The 20,080-nt window shown below is 42.9% G+C and overlaps 1 protein-coding gene and 1 long non-coding RNA gene across 5 annotated transcripts in view; one reads left to right on the top strand and one right to left on the bottom strand.

Annotated features, from left to right (window-relative positions):
* TNFRSF19 (TNF receptor superfamily member 19) overlaps nt 1-6,881 on the top strand; it is a 65,033-nt gene extending 58,152 nt beyond the window's left edge. For all 4 annotated transcript variants that reach the window (XM_083839797.1, XM_083839799.1, XM_083839798.1 and 1 more), the window contains exons 9-10: nt 821-1,221; nt 4,521-6,881. In XM_083839797.1, the coding sequence (XP_083695923.1) occupies nt 821-1,214 (394 nt within the window). In that variant the 3' untranslated portion in view covers nt 1,215-1,221; nt 4,521-6,881. The remainder of the gene's footprint in view (nt 1-820; nt 1,222-4,520) is intronic.
* Nucleotides 5,055-19,408, bottom strand: LOC310901005. Its single transcript, XR_014585521.1, has 4 exons — nt 18,318-19,408; nt 18,077-18,143; nt 9,113-12,238; nt 5,055-8,809 (listed from the first exon to the last, which is right to left on the bottom strand). It is a non-coding gene; the product is annotated as an uncharacterized lncRNA (long non-coding RNA).
* Nucleotides 19,409-20,080: the final 672 nt, after the last annotated feature.

The following is a 20,080-nucleotide window of genomic DNA, read 5'->3' as shown; positions in this document are numbered from 1 at the left end:
GTCAGTATCAGGGTATTTGAGATCACTGAGTTTCTACTTCCACTTTCTTCCATTTTTTGTAAAATAATTCTTCTAAGAATTTAAAATCCTTGCCCTTCTTTAATATTAGGCCATTTCTACATGAAAGAGAATTGGAGGAAAACTTTTCTTTTCACATTTTGAAGACTAAACAGAACAAACAGAAAAAATCTGAAGTGAATGGATGTTCAATATGAAATCATGCAAATAGAAAAAAATTTAACCAGTCACGTAGTCTGTTCGCTTCCCTCAATCTGGTGCCACTTTCTTCTTTTACTTCCATTAGATATTTGTCAATATATTGTTAATATTTGCTAATATATTTACTAGATAAAAGAAAAAAACCACACTAGTGTTGAATATTCCATACTCTTCCTCAACATCTTTTTTGCTGCAATTTAAGCTTGTTATGTCTTATCTTAACCCTCCTCCACACACACAAATTAGAGAACAAATAAATCCCTTCCTCTTTGCAACATTTTTTTTTGTATGTGAACATTACTGCAGTATTTTTCACCACATTCCTGTTCTTTAGACTAAACATTCCAACTGCGTTTCATATTTTCTATTTTAGGCATCCTTCTTTACCTCTAGTAGCAATCTCCAGAGCTCTTTTCATTTTGAGGGGAAGGACAAACTGGCTTCCCTTTCAAAAGAATTTTTTTGGACAGGGTGCCTCTGGAGTACTGACTTAGTATGACCCTTTTTAATCTTTTTGAAATACATGTAACTGCTATTGACAATAATTACTAATAATATTTTCTGGAATGTTTTTGAAACCATGTGTCTTTTTCATTTGCAGGGCGTCTGATTCTGTTGGAGAAATGATTCCTACCTTCCTTGGTTCTCTTTCACACTCGGCCTGTGGAGACATTTCAGATGCTTGGCCTCTTATGCAAAACTCAGCTTGTTGTGACAGCATTTCTTTCTGTGAATCATATTCAGAACTGACTGGAGTTGCTGCAAAATCCTGCAGTCCGGAGACTGAAAATGCAACTACCATTGAGTCAGATAATAACCAGGAACTAAGCGATGTACTTATTTCAGCTAAGTCTCTTGATGGAAACATTGCAAAGTCCTTTGAAATCTCCGAACACAGAACATATATAGAAGTTTCATCACTTCAGAACGCAGCGGCTGCTGAAACCCAGCCAAAGACGAAGTGTAATGGAACAGCAGATGACTCTGCGGAGTGATAAAGAGGTAAGGAACATAACTACAAAGAAGGAGTGAGAATGAGTCCTTCAGACAGATAGATAAAAATAGAATTGTAAGAAGTTGTAGGGTTGTGTTTCTCCATAGGTTACACCTAGCTGTCACTGAAATAAGCTAAAACTCTTCAAGAGATCCAGCAGTTTCACATTTTAAAATGATTGAGTGAACTTGAAAGGTGTAATTACTCCAGGTGTAATGTTGAAGTAATGTGAACCAGAATAAAGGGGTAAGCCTGTACACCAGTCAGTTTTTATCAACTTTTCATTACATTTCAGGAAAAAAAATATCAGTTAATAGTCTTATGACCAAACTATTATGTGAGGCTGGTGCTTGTTTATGAGGGAGGAACTGAGGACTTGTCTTTGCTTATCTTAAACAAAGCATAAAAGACAGGCAAGTGTTCATCTAAAAATAAAGAAGCACAAAGCCTTCTCTGTGAAGTTCTTATGGAAGTAAGACAAGAGTCTCGAATGCTTTTAAATGTCATTTGTATTCCTATGTCATCGGATAAAACATTCCATGAGTTTGTCCACAAAATATAATTTAACCTATAAAAGCTCAGTTTTCTAACTCTCAGAGAAAACAAAAGTCTCAGGTCAAAATGAGAAGAGGGAATAAACAGTCGTCTCTACCGTGTAACAGTGTAAGCATCACAGAAAGTCAGTCTACTACTGTGTGATTATTATATCATTTATATTATCTATGCTGTGCTTTTGTTGCTTTTTAATATTATTATTATTACTAAAAGTTATTTTCTACTATTGAAAGTAACTTTGAGCAACAAATAGCTAATCTGTGAAAGGATCCCCAGTTATGGCATGTATACTGGTGGTGTTATTCAAGGGTTATGTAGGCTGTGGCTGGAAAGCTGAGGTAGTCTCCTGAGCAAGTACACAGAGACAGGAACAGAAGCATTTGCCACTAATATTAATAATCCACCACATTTAATTAAGAAAATTATGCTATCTGTAATTATGAAAATTTCAGGTCATCTACAGAAATAAAACTGACTTCCTTTGATCCTCTTCCATTCAGTTTGCATGCCACTTTCATGTTGTTCTTAAATAAGAAGTAGAAAGTAATTAGTATTTAACAAAAATGTACAGATTCTGGAAATACGTAAGTGCAAAATTAATTCTTTGCAGATCAATCCTTAATCTTTAGATGACATTTTCAAGAGGAGAAAAGGGAAATAAACAGTGCTAAGTCAAGAATTTTTTTTTGCCATTGACTTCAATGGAACTCGTATATGACCCTGAAAATCTATTGCTATCACTAAAAATATCAACCTGATCTAGGTTGCACATAGGTTTTTCAATATATTATTTACAAATTACAGTTTGGAAATAGATAGTTTTCTCTGTCATGTTGGAATACGAATAGTTATTGTCTACCACAAACACCCCATGTGTCATTAAGCAATTGTCATAGTTTCATTTTGGAATATGCCAAATATTGCATCAGGTGGTAGACGTATTCTCTAAGTATTTATAGGAAAGGACAATGGCATGGCTATAACTGCAAATCTCAGTGCTACTATTTCGCAGTTTTTCAGAGGCTATTAATGGAGGTTGAATGCTCCGGTGAGTTTTAATGGACTAGAATTCCATATTAACATGATAAAAAAATCAAAAGATCATTTATATGTTTTTTCCTGCTAAACTGAGTATTAACATAAGAACTACATGATTAACATTATTTCAAGTTCTTCTAGATGAGGGAACCATAGAATTTCATTAAACTGTTACACAAATTAACTTATATTTCATAGAATCATTAAAGTTGGAAAAGACCACCAAAATCACCTGGTTCAGCCATCCCCCTACCACCAATGTCACCCACTAACCCATGTCCCTGAGCACCACGTCCAACCTTTCCTTGAACACCCCCAGGGACGGTGACTCCACCACCTCCCTGGGCAACCCGTCCCAGTGCCTGACTGCTCTTTCTGAGAAGAAATGTCTCCTCATTTCCAACCTGAACCTCCCCTGGCACAACTTGAGGCCATTCCCTCTAGTCCTATCACTAGTTACCTGTGAGAAGAGGCCAACCCCCAGCTCCCCACACCTTCCTTTCAGGGAGCTGTAGAGAGCAATAAGGTCTCCCCTGAGCCTCCTCTTCTCCTGACTAAACAACCCCAGCTTCCTCAGCCGCTCCTCACAGGACTTGTGCTCCAGGCCCTTCACCAGCTTCGTAGCCCTTCTCTGGACACTCTCCAGGGCCTCGATGTCCTTCTTGTACTGAGGGCCCCAAACTGAACACAGCACTCGAGGTGCGGCCTCACCAGAGCAGAGTACAGGGGGACGATCACCTCCCTGGTCCTGCTGGCTGCACTATTCCTGACACAAGCCAGGATGCTGTTGGCCTCCTTGGCCACCTGGGCACACTGCCGGCTCGTGTTCAGGCAAGCATCGATTAGCACCCCCAAATCCTTTTCCTCTGCACAGCTTTCCAGCCACTCTGCCCCAGGCCTGTAGCACTGCATGGGGTTGTTGTGGCCAAAGTGCAGGACCCGGCACTTAGCCATGTTGAACCTTATCCCATTGGCCTCTGCCCATTGACCCATCCTGTCCAGGTCTCGTTTTCATCTACTTATGATGTGTAAATTGTAAATTTTCTTATTGATTCATATATGTATGTATAAATCTTTATTGGTATTTCAAAATCATGTATTCTTTGACTTTTTTTCTTTTTGTTATCATGTATTAATACTGAGATTTTGGTATAATTCCAAAGAAGTAACATGATTTGGGTAGATTAGGTTTTTCTTTTTTTTTTTTCTTTAATAGACTTTACTGACTCACCTTGTACAGTTTCTCCATATATCTTCCATATTTCTGATTTCTTCATTGCATCATTATATATGTTTGTTCGATGGAGAAATTTCAGCAGCATTTAGTGCACTGGACCAGGACTAGGCTTGCTTGACACATATTCTTAGGCATGCCTCTGACTTACTGTACAACTCCAAGAAAATCATCTCAGTTTCCCTCATTATGTTCCATTTACCCTTCATCTTTCTCGTCTTTTTGAAATACTTTGAGAGAAGGAAGGTCTTTTTAATCCATGTGTATGGATTACAGTCTTGCATAGGGCCATACTTTGTTATTATATTGCAAAATTAATGTGATAAAATCAGAAGATACAGGTTCAGTCCTCAGGTTTAGGTGAATTTTCACAGTCAGCAGTAAGTATAGCAGTATTTTTTTTAGCATTTAGTCAGGTACAGAAGTACATACAGTTTTTTAATGAGTTTATGTAACCACTGTTCTATCAATTTCTTTTAGGAAACCAATGTTTCTCTCAGCACTAAAACAGAGTCTCCTCTGCAGATTGTCATCAAATACGGTCTGGTCTTCAATGACACACAGTTTCAAAATCAGCTGGAAAAAAATGACATAATTTCACACATTGTAAGCAAGCAGTTGCATCTGAACTAGAACAGCTGTAACGTGAAACTCGAAGGAGCATCCTAGAAGAACCCTGAAAGTGGATTCATGACCTTTTGCATCTTTTTTTTTTTTTAAAGAACCTTTTATTCCATAAGATTCTCAGAAAGTCTAATGGAATGAGCTTAAAAGTGTATGTAAATACTGCAAAAAAATATAAATTAGTGTGTTTAGATGGGTATCTTAAATATGGCTACAGAGGTCAGAAGGCCTGGGACAAGACTTTGCCAGTTATTCTGCTTGCAGATTTATGCATGCATTTGGATTTTTTTTTGTCTGATTCTAGTTTTTAACTCAGTTTCCTGCTGTTGAAGGACTTAAACATTTCTATTTATCCAAGGATCATCTATTGATAAACTGAAGCTTTTATTATATGTTACATCATAGTCAATAAGCTAGTTTGGGGAGTTAAAGACTTTGCATGTTACAATATGTATGATTGAAGTCCCTTCCATCCAATTATTTTGTTTGTGGGAGGGAGCATTGTTTTGTTAAATGTAGCAGGAGATTAGCTTTAAATTAGATTAGGTTAATGAAAGTCAGCCGTATAGATAGGGATGTTGTGTTTAATTGGTAGTCCCAGTGTTGGAAGACAGCACTTGTTGTTATAACATGTATCTTTTGGATGTTGAAATATATGTAATCAACTCGCATCAAAATGTCAAACTACAGCAGGTGTGTCATCAAAGTACTCATAAGTGAGACCTATGACTGATTTTTTTTAGTAATGAATTATTTTCTGCGGCCAAGCTTCATTGTGACATAATTGACTCATTTAGTAGGCCTTCTTTTCTTTTTATTCATGTCACTCTCTCCTTCTCATTGTAGCATTTTGTGTAAATTCAATTTGTCCATACAAAATATAAAAATGAATTTGTAACATTTTTAAAGATACTTCTGAACAGAATCCTCAAAGTTATGTGCATGCCTAGTCAATTATCACCAACCTTCTGCCCTCCTTGTTCTTTAAGATGTTTTTAACTGCAGTTTGTTGTACCACTTCCTATAGTACCGTTTGTTCTGCAGCCATTTTTCCCTAAAATAGTGTTCACTTCTGTGAGTAATCCCAGTAACCTCCGATGATTCATAGCATTCAACAGGCTCAAACCTGTCAGTTGTGACCTCTAGCAATTATTCTTTAAAAATACCCAATGTGCCTTGACAAAAGCAAAGCAATCAGCAAAACAAATGTACTTTTGCAATAAATATTACTCATCTTTCTGCACATTGTTCATATGGCACTGGAAATGATGAGACAGTAGTCGTGTTCCATAATGGAAAAAGGCTTTTGCTTTGAAGCACCCAGTAGAAGATTGAACCTGTACAAGAAATAGCTTGGCCCAGCGTAGGCAGCCAAAATCAGTGAGCTTATTCATGCATGCAGAAATGTTGAATAACAGTTCTCAAATTCAAACCAAAGTGAAGAAACTACATAAGGGATTTTTTTTTAAGTAGTAGGTACTACCATTTGATCACTGACATAGTAGAATAATATGCAGTTATACAAGGAGAATAATTATACAACTAAAAGCTGAAAAGCATATATTCAAATAAGAATAGTTTTGAATATTTTCTTTGGATACTTTTGTACATTTAAGAAGTGTTGAAATATTATTTTTCACTACATTTGCATGAAGAGATGTGTGCTTCTTTGTATATACTTTGTAAATAGAAAAAAATCCAACGTGCATTTCATTATATGGCAAGATATTTTTAGAACATGTGGAGATTTAACTTTTCATTAATAACAGTTCTGCAAAAAGCTTTGTTCAAAAATGTTGCCAGCATCTGCCACAGTAAGTATGTTTCCCATTGGAATTTACACTTTGTACAATTGTTTTTGTCCGGCAACTCTAGATGAAAATACTCATTTCTTCAAATGAGTGACAGATAGCTTGAGAGCAAATTGGGAGGAAAAATGAAGACAGTGCTTTTTAAATATATATGTATATTGTGTATATACTTTTTTCCTTAATTTAACCAAATTGGTCTTTTTTATATTGCCTGTGGCAAGCAGTGTTGTACATGCCAATAGAAAACATACACTACCACCGCATTTAGACGGCCCACATATCACATCTAGGGGCTTACAGTGCTGTTTTAGTTACTCCTTTAAAGAATGTAAATTAAAACCTTGTATAAATCGTTTTGTAATACTTTTTTTTTTTTTACTTGTGAATAAACTGTTACATGAATCGATCGTCGTTTGTCGATTTCATATTAATGGTAGCATTCTATACAAAGTTAGTGGTCAATTCTTTTATTATTTTGAGCAGAATTCCATCTTGATTTAATTTTATTGAAACTTCAGTACTATTTGGTACCTCTTTGTCTTGAGATGCTTGCTGTTCAACAGTAGCATCATTCTCCAAGCTGGAGGGCCTTGAAGCAGTAAGTTAACGTCAAGCCTTAGAGTGACACTTCAAAATCTTTTCAAAAGCTTGCTTCTCGAGAAAGGAAAAAAAAATGGTGAGTACTGCCCTTAGCTTCCAATTTAATGTCTTTGAAAGGAAAACCAAGAACTTCACACAGTAGACTGCTTCAGACAAGTGAAGTAAATAATGAGTAGCCGTACTTTTGAAGCAGAGAGGGATGCCCCAACCGTGGCACCTAACTAGTACCAGCAGAGCATCCGCTTGTGTTGCACTGCAGCAGCAAAGGATGGTTTCAGACCTTGCTTGAAGAAATAGGGAATATTGATAGACAAGCCTAATTACCAAGGATTATTTAGGCCATTTTAGAGTGTTTTCCAGAAGGTTCATATTTAAACAATTAGGAAAGGGATGGCATGGTTTGACAAACAAGTCGTGGACTCAGAAGAAAGAGAAATGCATGTGAATTGATAATTGATACAACTGTGTGATTTCTAAGGGCAAAGACATAAGAGGCAGTGACTGGAAGCCGAATCCAGATAATGATGGTAGGTAATATAAAGCCAGGATATTTGTGGTAGAGAATGTGTAGCACTATTGGTTTTATGGGAAAGTGTGAGATAAACTGAAAGCTGCACTGTCCCTGTCTCCTCAGAAGGGACCTGTTGTTTACTCCAGCAAATTTCAGATTAGTTCTTTTCTGTGTATTTCTATTACTTTCTCAAGTTTTTTAGTCTTAGAGTTCCTTACAAAGCCTAACTGAGCTTTCAAAAGAGGCTTTTTACATCTTAACCGTTTCTAAATATTCTTCATGGAGAGAATATCCTTGGAGATCTCACAGGCGTGAGCCAGTCTCTGGTAGGTGAAACTAAGCAGTTCCAAACTGGATGTAAGGCACATACTTTAACAAGTGTAATTAACATACAGAGCAGCTAGTGATGGACGTGATGAATTCTATACCGTGGTTTTTAAGAAGATTCATGTTAGCTCCAGGAAAAGTTAGAGGTTTGATATGGAAAGCTGAGGGTGAATGTCTACAAAAGGCTAAGCCATGCTGAGACCCGTAGCTAAGCCAAGCAAGACAGGCGCTTTGGCTGTATATAAACACAAAGATGTCATACAAATACTGACTGTAACATGTCTGAAAAAACACAGATTTTCACTCATCCTTTTCCTATACAAGGCTGATCGGTGACTTCAACAAATTGGTCTGACCATGTAACATGCAATGGCAGAGATGAGAAAATTTTCTTTGCAGACCATGATAAATTGATGAAATCTGCAAGGAACACTTCAGTGGAAAGGGCTTAAGCTAACGTGCTCTGAATAAAGGTTCCACACAGTTTTGGGATTGCTTGAGCTACTTCCATTATTTATTTACTTGGCTATTTTAGGATGATAAAAGTTTTTAGCATGATAAAAGTTTTCCAGGTAGCAGAATGAAGATCACAGACACAGCTGGCGAGCGTTGAAAAGAATATTAAAAGCAACATCAACAACGGGTAACTGGAAAGTTAAGTCACAGCAAGAGGGTCTGCCAGATCCCAAGCACCCTGTGCCAGTAGACACTTACACAAGCAGTGAAATCAGAGCTTGTACACAGTGGAAAGCACATGTGTACCTGCAAGCCCCGTGAAGCTTGCAGGTCTGCGCGAAGAAGCATGAGGTGTGTTGTGTTAGTGACCCCGTACCCCCCTGTACTGATGAAGACAGCTCCGTGACTCCCAGCACGGCCAGGATCACAGTGGCATCGCCCTGCAAAACATAAAAATGAAATGAAGAAAATCAAGAGAGAAACAGGGATTGAAGCAGGTGTTTATGATATTTTATTTGGAAGCAAACTACAAAACAAACTATGTGTGTGTTCTTAAGACTATCACACACATTTGATTGTATCAGATATAACACAAATGTCTTCAGCAAGGCTACACTATTTTAATCCACCCTACCAAAATAAAAAATAAATAAAAATTTTCCTGCTTGCATCGCTTTCTAGTGCAGCGATGTTTCCTGCCCTTTCTGCTAGGTAGACCAAGCCCTTAATCCAATACCACTCACCCTCGCATGAGTTTAAGATCACATGGCTTTCGCCTTTGTTGTGGGCTCTTTGAGGGCCTTCGGTTTGCATTCCTGTGAAGTCCCTCCAAGCAACAACCTTCATGCGTTTAATTAATCCCCTCGCTGACTGCGGCGGTGGAGGTTTAGCTCGCTACCTGCAGCACATTCCACTTCAGACACTGCTGCTTTGTTTCAGCCATACAAAAACGAAAAGCACTGAAGCGAGCGTGCACTGTTCGTGGAGCCACGGGGCGGGCCGAGGCTGCGTACTGCACAGCCATACAATGCCCACCCTGTGCTGGCAGGGTGCAATTTCATCCCTATTTAGTTTTGGCGTGAGCGCTGGTAAAACCCGCTGGCACCCCACATGGCAAATGAGCCCTTTCGATTACGTCCGATAAGGCAGTGCTTTCAGTAGGGTGAAATAATGGTGGGTGGATGTGGAGCGAGCCTGCTGCCTTCCACAAGAGCAGTGAATGACGGGATTAGTGCAAATGTTTCCTAATAATATCCTGATGGGGGGTTGCTTGTTGGGGCACACTGTGGCTCCTAGCTGGTGACATGGCTTCAATGGCAGGTGAAGTTGAGGAAGATTTAGATTTTCCCATCATCTGATTTTATAAATCCTTCCTTATCACAGTTGAATATTGTTGTTCGGTCTGACAAAGGGGATTTTGGCTTGTTCAAGAGGTTATAAATGAGATTTTTTTTTTTTTTTTCTGAAGCATGGGTGGAAAAGCACTCACAAAAAGAACGCAGCTTTTAGGAAGTTCTTTCTCCAAGCCTCCGTCTTTTTGACGATTTCCATTGCTCCTGCCCAGCTCCCAGTGTCAGGTTGTGGATGGACACTCACCTGCTAGTCAGCACACAAACATTGTCATTATTGTAGGCTCAACATACCAACATCTATTCTGTAACCAATTAAGGGGCAGCACTGAGTTAAAGCCTGGAAAAATTGAAACCACTGTAATTCAAGAAATCATGTTGTTTTGCCCAAGATACATATCAGACAGTTCATTGGAACATAATGATAAATATATATAAATACCATGTGTAATATCCGTGTCCATAAGCATATATTCTACAGTAGAATAAAATACTAACCAATTAAAAAAAAGAAAGAAAAAAAAAAAACACACTTGATAAAGGTATTGCATATGGTCTCAGGTGGGGCATTGTCCCTGCCAGTTTGTAATTTCATTCCTAATCCCTTAAACGTGAGGAAATTTCAGAACACTGAAATTACGGTTCAAATGAGACATTTATATTGTAAAGCATTCATTCTAGATATGGCAGAGATTACAAAATGAACTGAAAACTTACCAAAAAATAGGAAAGGCTTTATTTCAATTTTGTTAAATATCTTTCAGTCCAGAAACCCAAGTGCCCTTGACACCTCAGGGAACAATGTAAGAGTCTTAGTTAAAAAGAAATGACTGCAAACAACATCCCGGAACATCTAGGATGTGCAGCCAATACTCCATGGCTTCCTTCCAGATCTGCAATTTTGTGCTCTTCAATAGGAACATGCCGGAATAGTCACTGAGTAAATGCATATTTCTCCACCAGGGTCACTGGCACCCTAAGGCCCTGGCTGGTCCCCTCCGTAGGAACTGTCTGTGATGGGGCACACAACGCAGGCAAGGCTGATGAGCACCAGTCCACCTCCCCACAATGGTCAGTGAAGGCAGAAACGTGCACGTCTGCATTTACCAAGCAGCCTAATAGCCGTGTCCGCGCACACACGAAGCCTCCCAGCCATCGTTTTCATTATGTCTCCATTGACAATTGGATTTTAAAAGCCAAAGTAAAGGCTGAGTCCACAGCTACCTTTCCTCTAACTTCACATTTACTTAAACTTGCATGAACTCTGCACCTGACCAGTGCAAATATGTATTTGCAGGAGGCTATTGAATTAGCAGAATAACAGCATTTACTGAACCGTTTCAGCCCATACATTGCAAATGCCCTTTCTTGTATACTTATGCTGATTCTTGCTACACATGGTAGCAGAGTTTAACCTGAGGAAATCCACGTATCTGTTGGGCAATTTGGTTCACTCTGTTCCAAGAGGAAAAGAAAGTTGTTGGCCAACATGAGGACATTTCATGTTGGTAGACCCAACAGCAGTGGGTCCTTTGTCATTGATACCTCAATGAAGATTCAGCTTCACTAAACTCATTCCTAAGGATGTTCAACAATAAAAGCTAAGGGGACCCCACATCTGTGCAAGGGGGAGAAGATCTTTCTGACTGAGATGTCAAAATAGACCTATAATGGTCTACCAAATAACACTTGCAGTAGGTTTTGTCAAAATTCCTCACCTTTTTTGAAGTTTTGAGACTACAAATTGAAATAAATAATAACAATCCTTGCTTGAAAAAGTATTTGCGTGATGACAAAATGCTGTGGAATCACATAAGAGCATCTCCTCCGTGAGGATTTGTGCAGCTACCCTCTGTGTTAAACCCTCAATAAAATGAAAACTTCAATATTAATTTAAGTTCACTCTTTAGCTACATTTTAATCTTCGGAGGGTTTTTTTTGTTACTTGAAGAGGACTAGCCCATTCATGTGGATGAGAACACCCCAAGTTATTTTCACACACTGATTTTTAACTAGCAGGACAGACAGACTCAGGCAGACAAAACTTTATGCCTTTCAGATGATAAAACACCTATTGCCTTGATGGGATAAAAAGAAGTAAGCCTGTGGGTTCAGCTCATCCTTGTTATTTCAAACAGCCTATGGGACCTGCAGGGAAGAGCTCAAGAATGCCATAAATTACATATCCTGTGGCTTTCAACAACAAATAGATAGCATTTGAGTTTATTCAAGGCTTTGGCAAGAGCTGTATGAGAGATTCCCGAAAATATCTGTCTGCCAGATGACGCTTCCTAATGCACAGAATGTCATCGAGGAGGTCTTGCTGCAGTTACAACTGATTTCTTTTCCTAGAGAAGAAGCCTTTTCATTTCCTTTCTGTTACAGCCTGCTACATCCGTCCCTCACTGCCAGTCTCCCAGCTGTGCAGAGAGCTGTGCTGTTCAGGAGCGTGGAAGCCTAAATATCCCTCAGGATGCAACATTGCACCTTCTGCAGGTGTATCAGTGTTGTAATTGAAAGCTAGAAGTAAAAAGAAAGAAATAACATCTGTTAGTTGGGAAAAAAAAAAATATATATATATATATATATATATAAGATTTAGGGCTCTGCTTTCTGTTTGCTTACTCACTTTGCCTGTAGTTTAAGGCCTTCAGCTGCTGCAGCTCTGAGGATGCGCCTGCAATTCCTACCTGGTCTTAGGGAGCAGAAGTTACCTTTCCATCTGGCCTTGTTATAACTTATCTGCAAGAGCTGAAGGAGGTGTAAATGCCAGGCAATCTCTGTTCTTTCCCCAGTTACCTCATTTTGGGGGGAGACAAAAAAGGATTATCTCTATTTAAATTTTGCTTGTTACATTACTCACAAGTTGCCTGTAGTGAGACTCCAGTTTTATTTTCTCATGGAAGAGAAAAGTGCCATATCCCCTGGCCCAGGAATCAGGCCAGAAACACCAAAACACCCCCAGCCTACACCAACCCATTCTGCAAAAAAAATCTGTCCTTGTGTCATGGTCTATGGGCAGCTCAAAGAAAAAAGAGAAGCCAGCTGGCGACAGGAGAAAATAACTGTGCAATGATTTACACTGTGGAGACACTCAGCAAAGCTCCCACTTGGGTGTTAAAAGTTTTGCCAAATAACCTCGGGCTGCTCAGGGGGATGTGCAGGAAGGAAAACCCCTCTGATTGCTGCAGTTCCTCTGCCCCTGGTGTACAACTGCTGTTGGAGCTCCTTGCTCTTGATGGAGACTCGATTTTGTGAAGCAGGCACAGGCAGCACTGACCTCTCCTTCCTGATGCACCTGGGTTTGTCTTTGACCCCCCCCGCCTCCTCCTTTATGGCTCTTCCCCATCACTCTGCTTTATTCATTTCCCTGTCACTGCTTCGGTTTTCTGGCAGTGCTTTGCCGTCTTTTCCCCAGGTGCGTTTCCCATTCTCCTGCCTCCCCTAGCTGGTCCCCTCGCCTATCACCACTTGAAAGCAGAATCGTGGGTTTAAATCGTGGGGATTTCATCAGCCTGGGAGATGTAACACGGAGCGCACAGCTACCTCTAAGGCTTTGTTCCCATGTAGAACCAAAGGAAATAAAAGAAGGAAACCAAAGGAGATAAAGGCGCCCAGTGGTGGTGCCAGGTGTTCCCTGCGCAGTGCTCTCGGAAAAGCGATCACTGTGAACGCAAAACCGACCTGCCAGGAGTCCGGCCGGTTGGGTTCCTTCTGTCCACAGCAAAAATGAATCTAACAGTCGAGTTTAACAGCTTAAAGTGGTGATTTTCAAGCACTGGCCTTAATTGGGATTTTTGTTCTCTGTGAGAACTAGAGATGGGGAATTTGTCACAGCAGCTGATAAGAAAGAGCCAACCAAATGGGTACGTAACAGTTGCTAGTATTTTACTTACCCTAAAGTGCTGCAAAAACTTTTATCTATTACAGCAAGGAAGGACATTAGGGAATTATGATGGAAATAAAAACCTGCCTTCCTTTTTTGTCCGGAGCTGTCACTTTCTCTTCCCTGAGATAATTGTACTGCAAAATATTACAGCAAAATGAATGACTGTTGGCATCAGATCTATTTTGTATACTCCTGATGCAACATTCAACTTCACACATGGAGCGGGTGAGCCAAGTGGCGGCATCCACCCGTGGCTGGGACGGGGCCGTGATCCTCACTGTGTGCTTCGATCCTGGGTGGCGAGCACGGCTGTGCTACCGTGGCACCCCGCTGCCTTTTTTTCTCTTTGCAAACTGTTCCGCTACGTTTGCTCAAAGCCTTGCAGCGGGCGAATGGGGCTCATACAGGAAGCACACAGTGTGGTGCGACGTGCTGCTGTGTGATGACATTTGGCAGTAAACAAGCGTTTGCGCTTTGGTGCGTTTGGCTCTGGCTCTTTATTAGGTGATGGAGTGGGAAACTGCAAAGCAGTTTCAGTGGGCGAGCCCTTTTGTTAGCGCTGCTCCTTTGCTTCCAGCAGCTGAAGGATGTACTCCTGGGCGCAATTAATTTGCAGTCTGTGAAAACCCAGATTCAGATAGAGCTGGAAACATTGCCGTCACCAGCTCCAAGCTCTTGCAAAGCCACCCTGCGTTAGCAGGGTCACTTCCTCCATCTCAGGGTCGCTGCCCATGACAAGCCAGCTGGCAGCTCTGAGGGCAGTGAGGTCTCCATCGTGCCCAGGGAAGCAGCCACGGCTGCAAGGGCACCGCCAGAGCTGCAGGAGTTGGCTGGTGGCAAAGCTGCAGCGAGAGCAAGTGTGGGTGTCGGAGCTGGTGTAGCTGTGTAAGCCCAGGAAAACATATAAATTACACAAGCTTAGCCTCACCCATGAATTTGGCCCCACACCTGGAAGCCAATTTGCCACCTGTGTGCTTGAAGTAGTGCTGCAAAAGCAAAGAGTTAGAGATTCCTTGCTCTAGCAAGCAGCCTGTGTTAGGCAGCACGACTGCAATAGGGCAGCCGCAACGCGAGCAGGTCAGGAGCTGGTCCTGGTTTTGCTAGAGCCACCTGCAGGACTTCCCTGGGGACCTGGCATTCTCTTTCCCAATTTTATATATATGTGTATATATATATATATATATATATATTTGTGGGCATTTGGATTGCTAATTGGCTGGACAGCGGACACTTTTCTAACTAACGAAAGTGTTATCAAAGGCTGAGGAAGAGCACATTTTCCAGTTAAAATATGTTGAGCTGTGAAATGAAACTGCTCTACTAGCACCTTAACCTTCCCTTCGCAGAGAGGGGTGGCCGGTGGCCTCACTGACCACAGCACAACCCCGGGATGTTCTAACAGCACAGCAATCCCCTGCGCCCTGTGCGTTTTATCTTCCTTTTTAATGCCACCTGTGGCTTTTCTACAGGTGGACCTGAAATTTCAGCTCTTGGATAATGAAAGTGCAAGGGGAAGGACTGAGCCGAGCACAGCAGCCCTCTCCCACTTGAAATGAAGCACCGCTGATTGCCTGATAACGCTGGCACTAACAGGATCATGGCAGGGCTGGGGTCGGCATGGCCCCCTGGAGGCCCCTGGTGCCACCCCTGCCCAAGCAGGGACACCCAGAGCAGGCTGCCCAGGACCACGTCCAGGCGGCTTTTGGAGATCCCCAAGGAGGAGACCCCACAGCCTCTCTGGGCAGCCTGTGCCAGGGCTCCGTCACCCGCCCAGCACACTGAACACCAGCGCTTTTTGCCTGGACAAACGACGGCTGTACATTAGCCCAAACACTCCCTGGGAGCTGCTGCTCTGTGCTGGGAGGCTAGCAGGAGATCTGTAACAATAACGCAGAGAACTGCACAAAGATCAGCTAAAAAGAGAAGAGTGAAAGCTACGTTGTGTCAGATGGGAGTGTATGGGGACAACGACAGCAGGTTCTCACTGTAAAAATCTGCCTGAAAGCAGTTCTTAAATGTTTGACAGCAAGCCCTTGAACAAGTGGTGCAGCTCTGCAGAAAAATGCCACCTTCTTGGGGGTCCAGGAAAGAGAAACTTGGGCAACGTGCTCCAGGAGTTGCAGCAGGTGGCCTGCAGAGGTTCCTGCCCACCTCAACCATGCTGTGATGCTGTGAAACTTGGATCAGCCACCTCTTTTCTTTGCCTTTGTTGCCACTACAGAAACACTCATACTAGACATGTTTCTGCTGAGCTGCTCCGTGCCTTGTCCAATAGTTTGGACATTTCCCATTACCAGCCCGTTCTGGGATGGTCAATGCCTGGACACGGGGCCACCGCACACGTCTGTACTGCAGCCAGCTGAGCTGCTCATGCAGGGTGCATCTGCAAACTGTGTCTGTGGCTGCTCATTCTTCACATCCTTTTCTATATTTAGGAGATCCTAGTGTACACAACAAGCAACCAAAGCATGGGAAGAGCAAGACAACATCAACACAAGTCTTGAGTTCAGGAATCGCTTGGGACTGCTGACAAGTCACAGAGAGGGGCTGCAGGAGCAGCCACATGATGAGGGGGTGATGGCAGCTGTATCCACAGTGATTCTGTCCCCAGGTGCAAATGGTTATAAACCTTGACTTCTAAAGGTGTACTCAAGTTGGACGCGGGCTCAGTGATCCTTGTGGGTCCCTTCCAGCTTGGGATAGTCAGGTTTACTGCCTTGGGCAGCACTTTTGAAGGCCCGTTTGCAGCAGAAGTGACTCAGCCATTAGCAGCTCTTTATGTTCCCAAGTCACTCGAGATCTCCTAAATTTAACAGGAGGTAGGAAGGGTCTCCTCTTGAGGTGCATGCCAAATTAAGGGATTCCCCCTGAAAAATAAACCTGGAGTGAGGTAAGACCCCCCCCCCGGCTCAGTTATGCCCCTTCTCTGGCAGCCTGTTGGGCGGTGTGGCTCCATCACAGAGCAGACACCTGAACGTGGGGGCATATCCTCCAGCTCAGAGCAGACAGGATTCCTGCTGACTAACCCAACAGCTCCTTGCCCAAAGCCCATCAGGGACAAACCCCACCAGTCCCAGAGACCTCTGGGTGCCACACAGAGGGTGAAACAGGAGACCTGGGGAGCTCTGCCATGGGGAATGGGGAGCTCCTGGCCAGGAAGGAGTACGACAGAAACTCTGAGGGATCCTCAAAGCAAGACCCTGAAGCTCACAGCTGCAGTGCTGGGTCCTGTGGAGCTCTGTGAAGGGCTGCCAAGTATCAGCACGAGGTTTGCAGGTGAATGGGATTTCTGTCCCTGCCTCGGTGAGGGCATCTGACCCTGCTCCAGGTAGACATGGAGCAACCCAGTCACTGCAATGCCACTGAGCTGCCCTTTTTGTAGCTTCTGGTGGGCTTTGGCTACAGTAGGATAGCTGCAGAAGATGTTAGATGCCAACGAAGAACAGATTGCTCATTTTTACAAAGTGGTTATTAAAATCTAATTGTAAGAAAGTCTCCTATTTTAATGAAGTACAAAGACTTACACTAGAGTATCTTTTGCATTGCCCAGATGGAAACAATTCCACTGAGTTCCACCCACCCTCATAGGTTTTGGCTGCAAATGTTTCTACACATTTATGAACGTTATGCAACAATTCAGCCACTGAAATGAAATTCTAGCGCACATCATCCCACACACATTCATGAAAGGGGGACTCTATCTTCCTCCTCCATGCAAAGACATTGACACAAATCAAGTATTTGTCATATAACAGCACTGTCTTCACTAACACTTCACTAACAGCAATATCTTCACAATCAAATATCAATACCTATCAATACCAAATATCAATACCAGATCCTTGCTGTTAAAATCCAAAATGTTTCTACAATGGGCAAACAGGACTCCCTGAAGCCCCATGATGACACCCCAGATGCCAGCCTCCTGTGCGCTGGGGCACTTTTGACCTGAATGTTGACTGGAGTTTCTGAAAGTCAGATTGCAAACAAAAACTCCTTTGATATTCTGCAGATTGTTTGTTTAACATTTTTAATAGCACTCACGGCATCAGAGCAGTACTAACGAAGAGAGAGGTTACAGACTCGCCTCTCCTTGTGTCGATATTTGCACAAATAGCACTGCATAGCAGGGTGCAGTGTTTATGGCAGAGGTAGGCAAAAAGCAAATATAAGGTGGGGGAATGAGCTGCCCTGGAAGCTGGGTTTCACCTCACCCAGCCTCAGCCTTGTTGGTGGAGTTGGGGAGCGGGACCATGCGCCGCTGAACCTGCAGCTCCTGTCGGGTGCTGCCATCCGTCACCCGGCCACCAGCCTGCAAAAATCCACACTCCTCCCCTAGCCGTATGTTGAAAGGGATGACAGAAATGTGCTGGCCAAGCAGAAACTATGTGCACAGCCAATGGTGGCACTGGTGGCTTCCAGTTGGGATTCCTCTTCAGGGCCAGTCAGCCTACATGGGCTGAGCTTACCTGGGGGATTTCCTGCAAGCTGGGTATTCCTGGGAAGGGAGGACTCAGAAACTTTTCTGAGTGGATTCTAAAAAGAAAACAAATAAAATATATTCAGAGGTAACCTAAAAGATTAGCAAAATACAGGTTTCGGGTCAGTGGAAGTAGCAACAGCTTAAAAGGGAGGCTCCAGCGCCGCCTCGTGATTTGGCACGGGGAGGCCTTTTCTGTGACACACAGGCAGAAAGGTAAAGCTTCTCACCTGCCTCATCACTCGCCCCGGCATTCAGAGGGAGATGAAACAAAATCCTGGGATGTCGGCCAAACTGCCAGCTCTGCCTTCGCACGCCTCCTGCTCTCACATGCGCGCTGCCACCGCTGCCCGTGGTGGCAGAAAGATGGCCGGCCCAGCTGGTCCCGCCTCCAACGAAGCCTCCTGAGAAGTCACAGCAGGGCCACGCCAACTGCGGTCCCTCAACACCTCACCAGAGCACAAGGGTCACAGGATCACAGAACTGTAGGGGTTGGAAGGGACCTCAAGAGATTGTCGGGTCCAACCCCCTGCCAAAGCAGGCTCCCTAAGAGCTGAGGAAATGTGGACGTGTGGTGTGTCGGCAGGCCAAGAGCACTGATGGACCATCCTCCATGAAGGGCTGGGGCACCAGAGGGTCCTCACTTGCCTCTGGGCCCTCTGGCAGAGGAGGCACTTGGAGCACAACCTTCCCCGGCCCTGACTTTGTGAGGATGTCTCCGTCTCCATATCACTTGTTTCCAGAGACCCATCAGCTCCCTTGTGACTTTCAGCTCTTTGACAGAATGGATTCAAAAATTAGTGGATGAAACGCAGACAGTGCAGGTTCGAGCACAGCTGCATGTCCCATTTCTGCAGCAAAGCAGCCTAAAAACCAAGGTGAACAATGAAAAAGTAAGAGGAAAGCTCAAAGGTCCTGTTTATTTAAACGAGTCCTGCACATTTCTGGGCTGGTTACACAGAAACGACCTGTTATCTAGGATGTGGTGACTGGAATTTGAAATGCTTTCAGTCGGCATAAAGGGTCCTGATAAAGAGAGAAAGAACTACGATAAGAGCTGAGCTTTTACAGCCTCACAGCATCACAGGGTGGCCAAGGCTGGCAGGGACCCCTGGAGGCCCCTGGTGCCACCCCTGCTCACGCAGGGACACCCAGAGCAGGCTGCCCAGGACCACGTCCACAGCAGGGCCACCACTTCAGTTGTGGTAGGCAGAAAGAAACTGAAATGTATCTCTTTTTTTTTTTCCCTTTTCTTTTTTTTTTTCTTTTTTTTCTTTTTTTTTTCTTTTTCCCAAATGAAGCAGATAAAGCCGGAGGTGCAAGACAGGATGAGAAACATATATGGAGCAGAGCAAGAAGAAAAAAAAATTGGAATAAACCAAGCAAGACACAGGTTTCAGAGCTGCTGGACAGGTGCTTCTGACAGACGCGGGGAGGGACTTGGGAAATGTAACAGCTTGCTGATGAAATAAGGAATGTTCAGGAGGTTCAATGTCAAATTAGCCATTTCCCTGAAGACAGCCAGCCAACACTTTTTTTCTCACATATATCTGAGACAGTCAGAAACCAAAGGAAAAAAACAAAAAGCAGATTTTTTTGGAAAACAGAGATTACAAACCAAACAAACTACTTAAACCACCTTGTCTTGGGAATTTGGCTTAAAAAGCTGATTGAATTAAAGATAACTAATTTGATTAAGTAGAACAAGTTATCTAAATCCCTCTTTAGGGAGAACCCTGCCAGCAAGCCAGCACTTTGTTTAGCAGACGGCCTGCAGTGTTAAAGGGTTTCAGCAAGAGCCGTGCCTGCCGACACGCGGCACCTCGCGCAGCACGAAGGACGGGCTCAGGGGGCTGGCAGCAGGCCAAGATGAGACAAAATAGGGGAAAATAAGAAGAGAAATTTCCAGGATGGCAAGGGAACAGGTCTGATAGAGCATCACCCCAGTCAAAAACATCTTTTTCATATTTTTTTTTTCCCCTGTCCCTGATGG

The sequence above is a fragment of the Anser anser genome (assembly GCF_964211835.1).
Source record: "Anser anser genome assembly, chromosome: 1".
Taxonomy (NCBI): Eukaryota; Metazoa; Chordata; class Aves; order Anseriformes; family Anatidae; genus Anser; species Anser anser.
Note: the sequence above shows the minus strand (reverse complement) of the source record. Positions and strands in the feature narration are given on the sequence as shown.